The following is a 17680-nucleotide window of genomic DNA, read 5'->3' on the forward strand; positions in this document are numbered from 1 at the left end:
TATAATGGCTGACGCTGCCTACCATAAAATAACACAAGAACTCGCCGAATCAAGAGATTTCCCCATTGGGTCATCAGACAGCGAAGAGGAACCATTTCACGAGTTGGACATGGGTGATGAAGACAGCCTTTCTAAAGGCGCTACGCCGAAGTCTTCAACATACGAACGACTCGGACCCGATTCTGCCGCTCCTCCAAAATCGTTCTCAAAGCAGACAACTGGAATCGTAATAGCACTTGTTGTTACTGCGATCGTGATCCTCGCCATAGTATTTGCCGTCGTTCCAAGGGCAAACTTTCCCCACGATGACATTCGTCTTCCACAAACAGTTGAACCCGAATCATACGAGATAGTTTTACACCCAAACCTAACCACCGAAGACTACACAGGACATGTCAATATCCAGGTACTAGCAAAAACAGAAACACAGTCACTTTTTCTACACATGAAATCTCTAAGTTTGTCGGGTATACCTGAAGTGCGGCCAGCTGTTACGAAAAGAGATACCGTTGTGTCTAAAATAAGCGTCACAAAGACAACACTGAACGATAAATTTGAAATGCTGTACATCGCACTCGCACAGAAATTGTCTGTAGGTGAACGGTACATACTGACCTTACATTTCGAAGGGAAACTTTCTGAGGGGCTGAACGGATTTTACAAGAGTCGATACAAGACCGCCGCAGGCGAAGACAGGTACGTAATGAGTACATTGTATCTACAACAGCAAATAAACACAGACTGTGACAATCGCATTGATATTGTAATTTATGGCCGCTGTTTCCCAGTCCAGCGCGCTTTATCTTTGAACAAATACAAATTTATCAGAATTCAAAAAAATCAAAGCTCGGCAGTAAGAGAAAACCAAATCAATATTCGCTGACAGTGTCACGTTGCAGACGATAGATACACAGCGAAGATAAATTTGCATAATTCGTCAGTGAATAATCGTCTCGTACACTTGAAAGCGAACGCTACTTCATGCAATGTGTGCGATTTGGTGTTGAGAACTTGTTTGCATGGTTTTTATTGTTTATTTTTCAAAAATATTGTACGTGGCAAACTTGCATATTACCAACAGTAGGCTAGAGCACGTAAATTCAAAACAACACCCATGTGAAGTGTTGTGTGTAGTAACGGCTTAACGTACATTGAATACTGAAACAACGTAACTTACAGTTACACTCAATTAAGCACCTTGGCTGAACTACATTTTCAAAAGGAAAAATGAACCATATGGTTGTTTAATTAACTGCATGTACAACAAGTAACACTAAAGTAAAGCACTTTCTCTATGTGCTACACTCGTTTATAGCATTCATATTACGAGTAACACTGAAGTAAAGCACTTTTTGTTTGTTACCGGTTACCCAACCCCACCTATTTTTTCAATGCCGACCCTAAATTTTTTAAACGTATTTGAGAAAAAATAGTAAAATCGCAACAATTGTGAAATCTCATGAGAAATAGTGAATGCGGAAACTGACATCAACTTTAAAAAGACAATGTAAAGTTGTTCTTCCAATCTGTAATGGCTGTACATCTGATAGGAAGAAATAAATAACACATACACCATTTGGAAAACAATGGAAAATTTGAACTAGACACTCACACATGAAAAAAAAAATATTAAATTTTTTTTTTAAATCTACCTACCCTACCTATTCTAAAATTTGAGTGTAATCAGGACCACACAATTTTGTTATTAGGTTTAACATGATTAACAGTGGTGGATTTCTGGCAGTATTAAGAGTGTCTACCATCACGTTTTTACATTACACCAATCATAGTAGTGTGACTGCGACAGTTTTCATCATGGTTTCCATCATATATAAACGTATGATGTCACACTTGTGAATGTTCATTTAGGGGAAGGGGGAAGGGTTTGTTCTAAACGAGCAAAGTTTGTTTATTGCGCTCGTGCGATTTTGTGCGATTGTCCCTTAGTCCCATCACATAAATATCGGGGTTAGAGACACAAGGTTCACAACAACAGATGATACGATATATTATTGACAGAGTGTGTGACATGTTGGTAATCCAAACTATAAAAATAGATCAGTTGAAACATAATACGTTGAGAGTTATACCTGTATGATGTATAAGTATGTGATATCACTGTCATCTCTGTCAATTTACAGTGATTTTTGCTAAAGTTGTCATATTGATGAGGATTGGGTATTTATTTTGGATTTTTAATTTATAAATCAATTTTTAACATGGCTTCCTACTTGAAAAATCAATGTGAAACAACATATACCAAATACTTGGTTGTAACTCAATAAATTGCAGGAGATTAATGTAAAATCTGTGTTATTGTACAAAATGTGCCTACAATACATATAACAAACTTTTTACACATTCTTTAGCTTTTTGCAGTGTATTCAGTTACAAACACAGACTTAGTCAACGTTGTTACACATTCATTTTTCAAATAGGAAGCCATGATAAAATTGTTTTATAAATTAAAAATCTAAAATAAACACCCAATCCTTATCCATATGGCCACTTTAAAGCGACCATCTGGATGAAAATTCACTATATATTTTAAAAGGTGAAAAAAATATGTCAAAAAGTTTGTTATTGTACATGTACATACAATAAGAAACATTTGTACAGCTTTACTAATCTTTTACTGAGTTACAAAAACACAGACTTGGCATATTTTGTTCCATTGATTTTTCAAGTAGTAAGCCATGATAAAATTTAAAAAAATCAAACCATTTTATCATGGCTTCCTACTTGAAAAATCAAATCCCGACATCCATGGCATATGACCACTTTAAATTAAGGGTGGTAAGCAGGTAAAATCTACCTACATGTAAGTTCCCCAGTCATTCTGTCAAGAGTTTCCTTACCAAACTTAAAGTATGTATTACTGAAACTATGCTCTAACTAAACAGTCTCAAAAATATATACACATTTCAGTGTATATATTATTCCCCAATATTTTTTTCCGTAGACAAGTAACTTAGGGTGCCTTGTTTGACTTGCAGTGACAAAACTCCTTAGGTTAACAAGTATTTTCTAGCTGACTGGAGATAAACCGGTATAATGATCATACCTACTCAAGGTTAATTTTAGGAGACGAAAAGAGAAAATAACAGCAATTCTTAATTTTTTTGATTCTTACTACAAGCACAACTTTTGAGATACTTTTCACATGATGGTGAATGACTGGGGTATAAATTCCATATTTTGCTGTTTGAACTTATTCAAGGTAAAAATTAGTCCAAAGCAACTCTGATCTGTAGTACTCCATTTCCCAAGGTAATTATCGTAATCGTAATTGATAAAGGAAACTAGACTAGTTTTAGGATGTCGTCAGTCAATCTGAGTAAAATCTGATGTGGTGAAAGCGGCTAGATGTTTTATTTACCTCTATCCATCGTGTTGTGACATTTGTTTTGTTCCGAGTGATCACCGCCTTCCCACATCTGAAATTATGTAATAGAAAATCTCGTTTGAATCTCAAGAATCTTGAAAGGTTTCTATGACCAATCAGCTCCCTTCTTTCAAAATCATTCAGAGAGCCTCTGTACGTCTTGACCTTCAGGTATTTTGTAAAGGTACCTGGTAGTTCATTTGCTTCTAATGTTAAAATGTAGCCAAATTTTGCTCCGAGTCAAAATGAAAAAACTGCCATTTCTTGTGAACACATAGTTAGAGATAGGAGAACACCAAATTTTGGTGTGTCACTAGAAATGGTGTGCGTCAGTGGTGCGTCAAATTGGCTTAAAGGGCAACACTCACCTCATAGTAAGAGATAGGGGAACACAAAATTTTGATGCCTCACTAGAAATTGTGTGCATCAGTGGCACATCAAATCGACTTAGAGAGCACACTCACCACATAGTAAGAGATATGGGAACACCAAATTTTGGTGTATCACTAGAAATTGTGTGTGTCAGTGGTGCATCAAATCGGCTTAGAGGGTACACTGACCACATAGTAAGAGATAGAGGAACACCAAAGTTTGGTGCAACAGTAGAAATTGTGTGCATCAGTGGCACGTCAAATTGGCTTAGAGAGGACACACTGGTGGTGAGGGACATGACACGACACAATCCTAGGTTAGCATTGAGGTACAAATTAACAAATGGTTGCCGTCAGAAAACAATACTGTACACTAGCACTGTATATGAAGTAAATAATGTTAACATATGGCCATTCTTCCCACGCATACTTAGCCAGCGTTTCTTGAAAAATGCACTTTCAACATCAATAATTGAGAGCGGTGTATAACCCCTCAGGACAACTTAATATTAGCTCCATTCAAAAGTCTTTTGACTCCAGTTTTAAAAGGAGTCAGTTTGCCTGAATACATATGGTAGAATCACAGTGGTCTCCACGGATTGGTCCGACAGCCTGGCTCATTTGCATAATTTATTCACATGATTTGCATAACAATTATTAGCTTTGTCAGGTAAGCTACCAACCTACATATTGAAATTGAAATTGAATTTAAAATTTATTCCACCGGAGAAGAAAAATATATACACAAACTTTGAAAGCAACAGAATGAACATTTCTGTTCTTATTTAAAAGGCCATGGAAATATTTCCCAAGGAACTAATCAAAGTCCATGGACCAGACATGCAAATAATCAAGACAAAGTTTAGCACGTACGAGTTTCACAATAACAACAAAAAATACAATTTTATGTAAATGAAGAGATAAAGATATGTTGGTGGCAAAAATAAATAAATACATGGAAGTTCATTGGATCTAGCAACAACAAAACAACTGTAGCCTACCTGTAGACTTGAAGGACTAACATTACTACACTATTCCGCTATCCCAACTGTAGCCTACCTGTAGACTTGAAGGACTAACACTACTACACTATTTCAGCTATCCTAACTGTAGCCTACCTGTAGACTTGAAGGACTAACACTACTACACTATTTCAGCTATCCTAACTGTAGCCTACCTGTAGACTTGAACTTGAAGGACTAACACTACTATAGTACTACACTATTTCAGCTATCCTAACTGTAGCCTACCTGTAGTCTTGAAGGACTAACATTACTACACTATTTCAGCTATCCTAACTGTAGCCTACCTGTAGACTTGAAGTACTAACACTACTACACTATTCCACTATCCTAACTGTAGCCTACCTGTAGTCTTGAAGGACTAACACTACTACACTATTCCACTATCCTAACTGTAGCCTACCTGTAGACTTGAAGGACTAACACTACTACACTATTTCAGCTATCCTAACTGTAGCCTACCTGTAGACTTGAAGGACTAACGCTACTACACTATTTCAGCTATCCTAACTGTAGCCTACCTGTACTCTTGAAGGACTAACACTACTACACTATTTCACCTATCCTAACTGTAGCCTACCTGTACTCTTGAAGGACTAACACTACTACACTATTTCAGCTATCCTAACTGTAGCCTACCTGTAGACTTGAAGGACTAACATTACTACACTATTTCAGCTATCCTAACTGTAGTCTACCTGTAGACTTGAAGGACTAACACTACTACACAATTTCAGCTATCCTAACTGTAGTCTACCTGTAGACTTGAAGGACCATCACATACTACACTATTCTGCTATCCTAACTGTAGCCTACCTGTAGACTTGAAGGACTAACATTACTACACTATTTCAGCTATCCTAACTGTAGCCTACCTGTAGACTTGAAGGACTAACATTACTACACTATTTCAGCTATCCTAACTGTAGCCTACCTGTAGACTTGAAGGACTAACATTACTACACTATTTCAGCTATCCTAACTGTAGCCTACCTGTAGACTTGAAGGACTAACACTACTACACAATTTCAGCTATCCTAACTGTAGCCTACCTGTAGACTTGAAGGACTAACACTACTACACTATATCACTGCAGCTATCCTAACTGTAGCCTACCTGTAGACTTGAAGGACTAACACTACTACACTATTTCAGCTATCCTAACTGTAGCCTACCTGTAGACTTGAAGGACTAACACTACTACACTATTTCAGCTATCCTAACTGTAGCCTACCTGTAGACTTGAAGGACTAACACTACTACACTATTTCAGCTATCCTAACTGTAGCCTACCTGTAGACTTGAAGGACTAACACTGCTACACTATTTCCACTCTCCTAACTGTAGCCTGCCTGTAGACTTGAAGGACTAACACTACTACACTATTTCAGCTATCCTAACTGTAGCCTACCTGTAGACTTGAAGGACTAACACTACTACACTATTTCAGCTATCCTAACTGTAGCCTACCTGTAGACTTGAAGGACTAACACTACTACACTATTTCAGCTATCCTAACTGTAGCCTACCTGTAGTCTTGAAGGACTAACACTGCTACACTATTTTGCATGTCCTTCAAGTCTACAGGTGTAAAGTTAGACAGAAGCAATGACATGAGCATCATGATGGCACTGGGTAGCGTCATGCTACCGTTGTGCTTGCATCAGGCTAGCATTGGGTTAGCATCAGGTTGGTATTGGGTTACATTAGGCTGGTAAATGTGGTATTGGGATAACATCACTGCAGGCTGATGTTGGGATACCATCAGACTGGCATTATGCTAGCCTCAGGATAGCTCAGTGCTGTGCATTTGTACAACCGGTAGGAGATTTGTTAGTATTAATGCTAACTTTGTGTAAGGATTTATACCTACACCAGCCTAAAGTGAACACCAGGCTGACACTGTGCTTGCAACTCTGAAACATGTTTACATTGTATTGTAAACTGTACTGATGAATATGCCAAAAATAGTCTTTTATTCCATCAAAACAGCTGTTATGTAAATTTGTGTTGTACATGTTGACATGATTGGTGTCATCAGCTAAATGTAGAATATATTTAGGTATTATTACTTTTAACGAATAAAGTGTTTTCTTTATGTACCACAATCGTTCATAGCATCCATATCAAGTACAACCCATAACACCAAAGTATAGCATTTTCTGTATGTACCACAATCGTTTATAGCATCCATATCAAGTACAACCCATAACACCAAAGTAAAGTGTTTTCTGTATGTACCACAATCATTTATAGCATCCATATCAAGTACAACCCATAACACCAAAGTAAAGTGTTTTCTGTATGTACCACAATCGTTTATAGCATCCATATCAAGTACAACCCATAACACCAAAGTAAAGTGTTTTCTGTATGTACCACAATCATTTATAGCATCCATATCAAGTACAACCCATAACACCAAAGTAAAGCATTTTCTGTATGTACCACAATTGTTTATAGCATCCATATCAAGTACAACCCATAACACCAAAGTAAAGCATTTTCTGTATGTACCACAATCGTTTATAGCATCCATATCAAGTACAACCCATAACACCAAAGTAAAACGCTTTCTGTATGTACCAAAATCGTTTATAGCATCCATATTAAGTACAACCCATAACACCAAAGTAAAGTGTTTTCTGTATGTACCACAATCATTTATAGCATCCATATCAAGTACAACCCATAACACCAAAGTAAAGTGTTTTCTGTATGTACCACAATTGTTTATAGCATCCATATCAAGTACAACCCATAACACCAAAGTAAAGCATTTTCTGTATGTACCACAATCATTTATAGCATCCATATCAAGTACAACCCATAACACCAAAGTAAAGTGTTTTCTGTATGTACCACAATCATTTATAGCATCCATATCAAGTACAACCCATAACACCAAAGTAAAGTGTTTTCTGTATGTACCACAATTGTTTATAGCATCCATATCAAGTACAACCCATAACACCAAAGTAAAGCATTTTCTGTATGTACCACAATCGTTTATAGCATCCATATCAAGTACAACCCATAACACCAAAGTAAAACGCTTTCTGTATGTACCAAAATCGTTTATAGCATCCATATTAAGTACAACCCATAACACCAAAGTAAAACGCTTTCTGTATGTACCACAATCGTTAATAGCATCCATATCAAGTACAACCCATAACACCAAAGTAAAGTGTTTTCTGTATGTACCACAATCATTTATAGCATCCATATTAAGTACAACCGATAACACCAAAGTAAAGTGTTTTCTGTATGTACCACAATAGTTTATAGCATCCATATTAAGTACAATCCATAACACCAAAGTAAAGTGTTTTCTGTATGTACCACAATCATTTATAGCATCCATATCAAATACAACCCATAACACCAAAGTAAAGCATTTTCTGTATGTACCACAATCATTTATAGCATCCATATCAAGTACAACCCATAACACCAAAGTAAAGCATTTTCTGTATGTACCACAATCGTTTATAGCATCCATATCAAGTACAACCCATAACACCAAAGTAAAGTGTTTTCTGTATGTACCACAATCGTTTATAGCATCCATATCAAGTACAACCCATAACACCAAAGTAAAACGCTTTCAGTATGTACCACAATTGTTTATAGCATCCATATCAAGTACAACCCATAACACCAAAGTAAAGCATTTTCTGTATGTACCACAATAGTTTATAGCATCCATATCAAGTACAACCCATAACACCAAAGTAAAGTGTTTTCTGTATGTACCACAATCGTTTATAGCATCCATATCAAGTACAACCCATAACACCAAAGTAAAGTGTTTTCTGTATGTACCACAATCGTTTATAGCATCCATATCAAGTACAACCCATAACACCAAAGTAAAGTGTTTTCTGTATGTACCACAATTGTTTATAGCATCCATATTAAGTACAACCCATAACACCAAAGTAAAGCATTTTCTGTACCACAATCGTTTATAGCATCCATATCAAGTACAACCCATAACACCAAAGTAAAGCATTTTCTGTATGTACCACAATCGTTTATAGCATCCATATCAAGTGTAAAAGTATACTGTTTCATTTGCTAACTGACCACATGAGAAAGGCCACATGCTATAGGCTTGTAAATAAACCAATTGAAACAGTATACTTTTACACTTGATATCAATGCTATAAATGAGTGTACTACATGTACATTGAGAAAGTGCTTTACTTCAGTGTTACTCATTGTAATATGAATGCTATAAATGAGTGTAGTACATAGAGAAAGTGCTTTACTTCAGTGTTACTCGTTCTATCATGCAATGTCTCAGTGCATATATATATTTCTACAGGTACTTGTTCCAATTAATGTCACAAAATATCTTGACTATATAAAGCAAACAGTACATAAATTCTGAATTATTGACTTGAACTGACAGTATCTGTCTTTTCTGGGACTTACAACTGTATGATCATACAAAGTGATTAACATACATACATGAGGGAGAATGCAAACAATTGTTTACTATGTCAACATGCAGACTGCACTGCCCTGCTATACTGTAAACATAGAATAGATATTTTCACTATGACAAAATTTTATGATTTTAGAACCTTCAACAAGATCTCAAAGACTAATTTTTCACTAATTACCAGATTGTTACATTGTGTTCATGTACAAAAGGTGTTTTAGTCACTACGTATGTTTTGTGTTTTTTGTTTTCCAGCGAAAATAAGTCTTAAGTGAAAATTTCTAGGTTTACAGTATTATTCCCAATGTTTCTTCATTTATTAGGAGCATACTAAGTGACCTAAGGGGCCTTGTTATGAGTGGACGATGAGTAGTGCCAAGGCCCCTTATGTTATGAATACTGAGTATATATTGGAGAATGATATAATCATTTTTTTTCATTTTTTCAATAATATTTTGCTCACTTAAACTTGGTTTTAGACTAGAGTATTAGAATTAATGTTTATTTATGAAATTTTAACAAAATTAATATCAAAAGATCACATCAGTAAGAAAGAAAAAATATGAAATAAAATAGAACAGTATCGCAAAATTGAAGATCATGGTTTTCTCTTTTCATCTCTGTGAAGTAGTTAAGGTAAATAATTTCAATTTATTTGAATTCAATTTATGATAAGAAGGACAAATATTGAAAGTTTATTTTGAGTTAATTATTGTATGTAAGAATTTTAAGTATTTGACAACACAAATTTTCCCGCCAAAACTTTCAGTTTCAGTAAAATTCTTGATTGTCTGTTACTTTGTTGTAAATCTGAATCTAATTTTAGAGTAGACTTGGAGGAAAAATCTTTTTGTACTAAGTGTTGTCAATTTTTGTGTCTAAAAGTCTGTCAGAGACAGTATTGTTGAAAAAATAACAAATAATGTCATAATTTTTTGTTTATCTTACTTTTTGGTACATCTTAACTTAAATTTAGACCAAAATAGTAGTAAAAGTCTTCATTGATGAAATTTTTAAACAGATTGTAGTCTAAATGAGTGAACATCAACAAAAAATCACTAATTCTTGTTCGTCTGACTTTTTGGTTCATTTGAACTTATATTTAGACTGGGTTTGTAGAAAAAATATTTATCAGCACAAAGTATTGTCAACATCACAGTCTAAATGAGACAAAGTTGACAAAAAAAATCAAAATCACAAAATTAGATATTTGTTCATCTAAGTTCTTCATATAATTTTAGACCAAGTTTTGAAAAAAATTTATGAACAACTTGATGTCAACGTCACAGTCTAAAAGATGATGTTGACAAAAAATCACAAACACAAAACACAAATTCTCGTTCAACCGACTTTGATACATCTAATTTTACATTTGAATAAAAGGAAAAATATGAACAAATTAATGTAAAATTTAGAAAAATTTAGAAAAATTAATCATAAATTCTTCTTCAAAGGCGTTTGTATATATAACGGTAATTTTAGACTGAAAAAATAGAAAAATTATTTCTGTACAAATTGATGTCAACATTACAGCCTGAAGAGACAACATTAAAACAAATTTCCTCAAACTTGATCACAAATTCTTGTTCTTCTAAGTTTTTCGTACATCTGGAGCTAATTTTAGATTAATATAATAGGAAAAATATTTATGAATATGTTGCTGTCAACACTACCATCTAAAGAGACGATGTTGACAAAAAAATCCTAAATTAATCACAAATTTTTGTTCTTCCAAAATTTTTTGTGAATATAAAGCTAATTTTAGACAGAAATAGAAGGAAATATATTTACGAACAAATTGATGCCAATATTACAGTCTAAAAGAGAATATTGACAAAAAAATACCAAATTAAATCACAAAAGTGAAGTACATAACTGAAGTATTTGAGTTTTATGTTAGTAAAGGATTTGTATAATCAGATGTTTAAACAAATTGACTTGATAAATGAGAAATTGTGTTTTGTTATGAACCATAAATAAAAGCCAGATAATGGACATGTAACAAAGTGGAGTAGAGTGTGGCCAGTTGAATAAACAAACTGACATTATCAAGGAGAAAGAAAGTGTGTTTTCAGAAAATTTAGGGTGTATTAATTGAGCAAACAGTTGGAGTGTTTTTTTCCGAGTTTGAAGACCTAGAAGGTACTATAGAACTATTTTTTTCATAAATCCTGTACCTAAACTTGCATTCCATGTACATGTAGTTCTACTTTACCCGGGTTTTTAAAACCACTAGGATATAAATCCCATATTTTTTGTTCAGATATGACTTATACATGGTATAATATTATTTGCCTGTGAAAATGTACACAGATGTTTTCGTCCTTGTGTTGCACTTATTTGTAATAAGTAAACTAATTTATCATGTTGATATAATTTTGATAATAATTGATAATTGATTAATTGGTTTGGCATTGTTGGTGGGTGGGGTGGGGGCAGTGTTTTTAAAGAGGTAGGTGTGCGTTGACAATTTGATATTACAGGTACTGAGAATAAATCAACCTTCTTGTTCTATTTTGACCCTCTAGCACAAGATAAGATGATATTACAGGTACTGAGAATAAGTCAACCTTCTTGTTCTATTTTGACCCTCTAGTATGAGGTAAAATGGTATTACAGGTACTGAGAATAAGTCAACCTTCTTGTTCTATTTTGACCCCCTAGCATGAGGTAAAATGATATTACAGGTACTGAGAATAAGTCAACCTTCTTGTTCTATTTTGACCCTCTAGCACAAGATAAAATGCTATTACAGGTACTGAGAATAAGTCAACCTTCTTGTTCTACTTTGACCCTCTAGCATGAGTTAAAATGCTATTACAGGTACTGAGAATAAGTCAACCTTCTTGTTCTACTTTGACCCTCTAGCATGAGGTAAAATGCTATTACAGGTACTGAGAATAAGTCAACCTTCTTGTTCTACTTTGACCCTCTAGCATGAGGTAAAATGCTATTACAGGTACTGAGAATAAGTCAACCTTCTTGTTCTATTTTGACCCTCTAGTATGAGGTAAAATGGTATTACAGGTACTGAGAATAAGTCAACCTTCTTGTTCTATTTTGACCCCCTAGCATGAGGTAAAATGATATTACAGGTACTGAGAATAAGTCAACCTTCTTGTTCTATTTTGACCCTCTAGCACAAGATAAAATGCTATTACAGGTACTGAGAATAAGTCAACCTTCTTGTTCTATTTTGACCCTCTAGCACAAGATAAAATGCTATTACAGGTACTGAGAATAAGTCAACCTTCTTGTTCTATTTTGACCCTCTAGCATGAGTTAAAATGCTATTACAGGTACTGAGAATAAGTCAACCTTCGTGTTCTACTTTGACCCTCTAGCATGAGGTAAAATGCTATTACAGGTACTGAGAATAAGTCAACCTTCTTGTTCTACTTTGACCCTCTAGCATGAGGTAAAATGCTATTACAGGTACTGAGAATAAGTCGACCTTCTTGTTCTATTTTGACCCCCTAGCATGAGATAAAATGCTATTACAGGTACTGAGAATAAGTCAACCTTCTTGTTCTATTTTGACCCTCTAGCATGAGGTAAAATGCTATTACAGGTACTGAGAATAAGTCAACCTTCTTGTTTTATTTTGACCCTCTAGCATGAGATAAGATGATATTGCTGCAGGTACTGAGAATAAGTCAACCTTCTTGTTCTATTTTGACCCTCTAGCATGAGATAAGATGATATTGCTGCAGGTACTGAGAATAAGTCAACCTTCTTGTTTTATTTTGACCCTCTAGCATGAGATAAGATGATATTGCTGCAGGTACTGAGAATAAGTCAACCTTCTTGTTCTACTTTGACCCTCTAGTATGAGATAAAATGATATTGCTGCAGGTACTGAGAATAAGTCAACCTTCTTGTTCTACTTTGACCCTCTAGTATGAGATAAGATGATATTGCTGCAGGTACTGAGAATAAGTCAACCTTCTTGTTTTATTTTGACCCTCTATGAGATAAGATGATATTGCTGCAGGTACTGAGAATAAGTCAACCTTCTTGTTTTATTTTGACCCTCTATGAGATAAGATGATATTGCTGCAGGTACTGAGAATAAGTCAACCTTCTTGTTTTATTTTGACCCTCTATGAGATAAGATGATATTGCTGCAGGTACTGAGAATAAGTCAACCTTCTTGTTTTATTTTGACCCTCTATGAGATAAGATGATATTGCTGCAGGTACTGAGAATAAGTCAACCTTCTTGTTTTATTTTGACCCTCTATGAGATAAGATGATATTGCTGCAGGTACTGAGAATAAGTCAACCTTCTTGTTTTATTTTGACCCTCTATGAGATAAGATGATATTGCTGCAGGTACTGAGAATAAGTCAACCTTCTTGTTTTATTTTGACCCTCTATGAGATAAGATGATATTGCTGCAGGTACTGAGAATAAGTCAACCTTCTTGTTTTATTTTGACCCTCTATGAGATAAGATGATATTGCTGCAGGTACTGACAGGCTCCAATCTTACCTACATGTAATGTCAATTTCAGTACACAATAGCTCGTTAATAAGAGTGTATATTTGTTGACATGTAATGGTTGCCATAGAGATAATTGGACTGTCTAATCAGTTTAATTGGTAATTTATCTCAGATAATAAAACAATTATTTAATAGCTTTTTAAATCTGTCTACTCATGGAAGTCTTCTCAATGGTCCACAATACTTGTTAATAATAGAGGAAATTGCCATGTGTTCCAGTCAGTGGTACATCAAGCCCGGGGGTGGGGTATTCCGGCTTTAATATACCCCTGGTGTGTATATTGATATATGCTGCCCTTTGGGTTGGGTTTTTTTTTGCCCTTTTGGTCTAAAATGGATACTGTATTTTTTGAGATAAGGAATCTAAAATGGGGTCTACTTTACACAATTTTCAATTTTTGTTTGGTCTAAAATGGGGTCCTGGAAGGAACCACATGATAAATTCTCTACGAGTTCGAAATTTCTGGGCCCTCAAAATTTCCTCCAGCTAATTCACTAGTTGACATTTTGATGTATTTTGGTCTACAATGGGTCTTCTGAAAACTTGAATGATTTTAAATGGGGTAAGTTGGGGTGGGGGTGGGGGTACACTGCATCACATCACACAGGGACATGTATTACAGCTAAAATGATGTAGGTTTGGTGTTTCACTCATGGGATATTACAGCTAAAATGATGTAGGCTTGGTGTTTCACTCATGGGACATTACAGCTAAAATGGTGTAGGCATGGTGTTTCACTCATGGGACATTACAGCTAAAATGATGTAGGCTTGGTGTTTCACTCATGGGACATTACAGCTAAAATGATGTAGGCTTGGTGTTTCACTCATGGGACATTACAGCTAAAATGATGTAGGCTTGGTGTTTCACTCATGGGACATTACAGCTAAAATGATGTAGGCTTGGTGTTTCACTCATGGGACATTACAGCTAAAATGATGTAAGCTTGGTGTTTTACTCATGGGACATTACAGTTAAACTGATGTAGGCTTGGTGTTTCACTCATGGGACATTACAGCTAAAATGATGTAGGCTTGGTGTTTCACTCATGGGACATTACAGCTAAAATGGTGTAGGCTTGGTGTTTCACTCATGGGACATTACAGCTAAAATGATGTAGGCTTGGTGTTTCACTCATGGGACATTACAGCTAAAATGATGTTGGCTTGGTGTTTTACTCATTGGACATTACAGCTAAAATGGTGTAGGCTTGGTGTTTCACTCATGGGACATTACAGCTAAAATGATGTAGGCTTGGTGTTTCACTCATGGGACATTACAGCTAAAATGATGTAGACTTGGTGTTTCACTCATGGGACATTACGCTTTTGACACAAAAATAGACATTTTTCAACTCTAGACTAACAATATCAGAAACACAATAAACACAGTAGGACATAGGAGGGTCCTTTGCCCCATCATATTGAACAGTTTACGGCAGAGCATGTACGATACATTCCATTGAGAGTTTGAATGAAATACTGTAACAGTATATCTGGAAATTTTTGTTGAAGACTTATTTTTGCTAATTTCACAGGAATTCAAAAATAATGCAATAATAAGTAGTGACTAAAATGCCTTCTTGTACATGAACACAATGTACCAGTCTGGTAATTGATAATATTAGTAAAAATTAGTCTTTGAGAAGTACATGTACTATGTTGGTAAAGCCCCCCAAAAATCGCAAAAATTTGTAGTAGCAAAATTTGCCAAAAATATCTAGGTTTTGCAGTATATCGTAAGTGCTGTAAACAGAATATGCATATATATGTGAGTAGAAAGAAATGCATTTGGAACTTATAAATCAGCCCGTATAAATATAAATAGATGTAAAATCCGACGTTTCGAATAAATATTCTTTTTCAAAGGAAATATTGGCGAGATACAGAAATGTTAGGTTAACACCTGAACATATCTGAATGTTATAATGTATGTGTGAGTAGATATTTTCATTTGATACTATAAAGCCAGAGTTCATGAACATTTATTCTCAAGACTTTTACCATATTTTATTACTTATCAAGCAAAAAAAGTCAATTATTTCTCCGTTCTTTAGTGTTTGACGGATGTGTTATTACTCAATTAATTTGAAATGATAATTAAAGTTTGTAAACAGCGGAAATGAAAATTTAACTCCATGGTAATTGATATCTCTACTGTCAGGTTGGGACATAGTGTCTAATTAACAGGTTAATCAAGTAAGGCCCTAGATGGTTAATACACTTTTACTGGTTAGTTCAGGCCCTAGATGATTAATACAGTTTATTTTATGAATGGAGGCCCTAGATGGTTAATACACTTTACTGGTTCAGGCCCTAGATGGTTAATACAGTTTATTTAAAGAATGAAGGCCCAAGATGGTTAATTCATTTTACTGAAAGAATTAATGAAGTTTGTTATTGTACATACAATAACAAACATTTTTACACATTTTTTGTTTTTTTGCAATGTATTGAGTTACAAACACAGACTTAGTCAGTGTTGTTTCACATCGATTTTTCAAGTAGGAAGCCATGATAAAATTGTTTTATAAATTAAAAATCCAAAATAAATAACAAATCCTCATCTACCTACCTATTCTAAAATTGAGTGTAATCGGAACCACACATTTTTTTTTATTAGGCCTTAGTTTCAATGTAAAATGTAAAATAAAAACCTTGTAGAAAACATGTCGTGCACACAATACAAATCACAAAATGCAGAAAACACGACAATTTTTTTGTAATATGTCAAAGTGATTAAAAATTAGGTTTTTTTTATGAACCACCACATGGAAAGTTAAGTGATCATTTCTTACGGTGTGTGACAGGAAATTGCACATGTATGTAATATAATGCAATGTCGTAACCTCTAGAGGCTTTGTTCATTCACTGTGTATTGTAGTAGAACATTAAGAACAGAAACTGTAACCAGATTGGAAAATTGAAATATGAAAATTGAAATATGAAAATTGAAATATGAAGTAAATTGAAATATGGAGTAAACAAGGTTATTTGTAATGAGCAGAATGTAATTCATTATTCAGGGCTCAAAATTAACAGTAGTCCCATGTCCACAGACTACCAATGGCTCGAAATTAATAGTAGTCCTGTGTCCACAGACAGGGTTCGCACGGTCCTGGAAAACCCTGGAAAACCCTGGAATTTCAAACCCTCCCTGGAAAACCCTGGAAAACCCTGGAAAAATGCGCCCTACCCCTGGAAAACCCTGGTAATGTCCGTGCTCGAGCCACCCATTCATATGATTCTGAATCTCATAAATGTGAAATCGCGAAAATATTTTCAAAGTCTTTCGCCACGCTGGGTGATGAATCAAAATTCACGCCGATTGAACCCAGACAGTCAAGCGATCGTTCCACGAGACACTTTGCCCCACAGACCGTGCGTATTAGTTGAATGGGCGCCGCAGTGTTTCTTTCGATCTTGCATATATTGCTACTCCGTACATCTCCCAGTCGTCATTTCAGGGACATGATATTGTAACAGTCCCGGCCGGGGTAACATGTACAGTAGGTCTGTTAACAAGATTATCGTAACACTGTAGCGAGTATCAAAGCATCATCAACCTCGATTAGAAATTGTTACAAGTTCGGCGCACGAGTCGACTGATACTACAAGCTAGGGTTAGGGCCTAGGGAAGTGCAGTTGAATTTCCGGGTTGTGGAAGTACGGTTGTGACTTTTATTTTGTCGATAAATGGGTATTTGTGTTACATGTTCTGAAAGAATAAACTACTGTTTTATGTTGTCGCCGGTACAGTAACATTCGTCAATGGTCAAGTTGAGTTGAAATCGCGATGTTCCGCAACTCGTGGCATCAGTACATAAACATCGAGACGCAAGCGATGAATGTATTCAGTTATTCATAGCTCGAAATTTCGTTACGTAAATGACGTTTTTATTCAAAATTTTGAAGAAAAAAATTATTTTAGGCGGCTTATAAAT

At 35.2% G+C, this 17680-nt stretch overlaps 1 protein-coding gene across 1 annotated transcript in view; it reads left to right on the plus strand.

Annotated features, from left to right (window-relative positions):
• LOC144450218 (endoplasmic reticulum aminopeptidase 2-like) overlaps positions 1-17680 on the plus strand; it is a 48938-nt gene continuing 31258 nt past the window's right edge. The window contains exon 1 of the mRNA XM_078140809.1: positions 1-696. Within this exon, the coding sequence (XP_077996935.1) occupies positions 5-696 (692 nt within the window). The 5' untranslated portion in view covers positions 1-4. The remainder of the gene's footprint in view (positions 697-17680) is intronic.

This window comes from Glandiceps talaboti, chromosome 19, assembly GCF_964340395.1.
Source record: "Glandiceps talaboti chromosome 19, keGlaTala1.1, whole genome shotgun sequence".
Taxonomy (NCBI): Eukaryota; Metazoa; Hemichordata; class Enteropneusta; family Spengelidae; genus Glandiceps; species Glandiceps talaboti.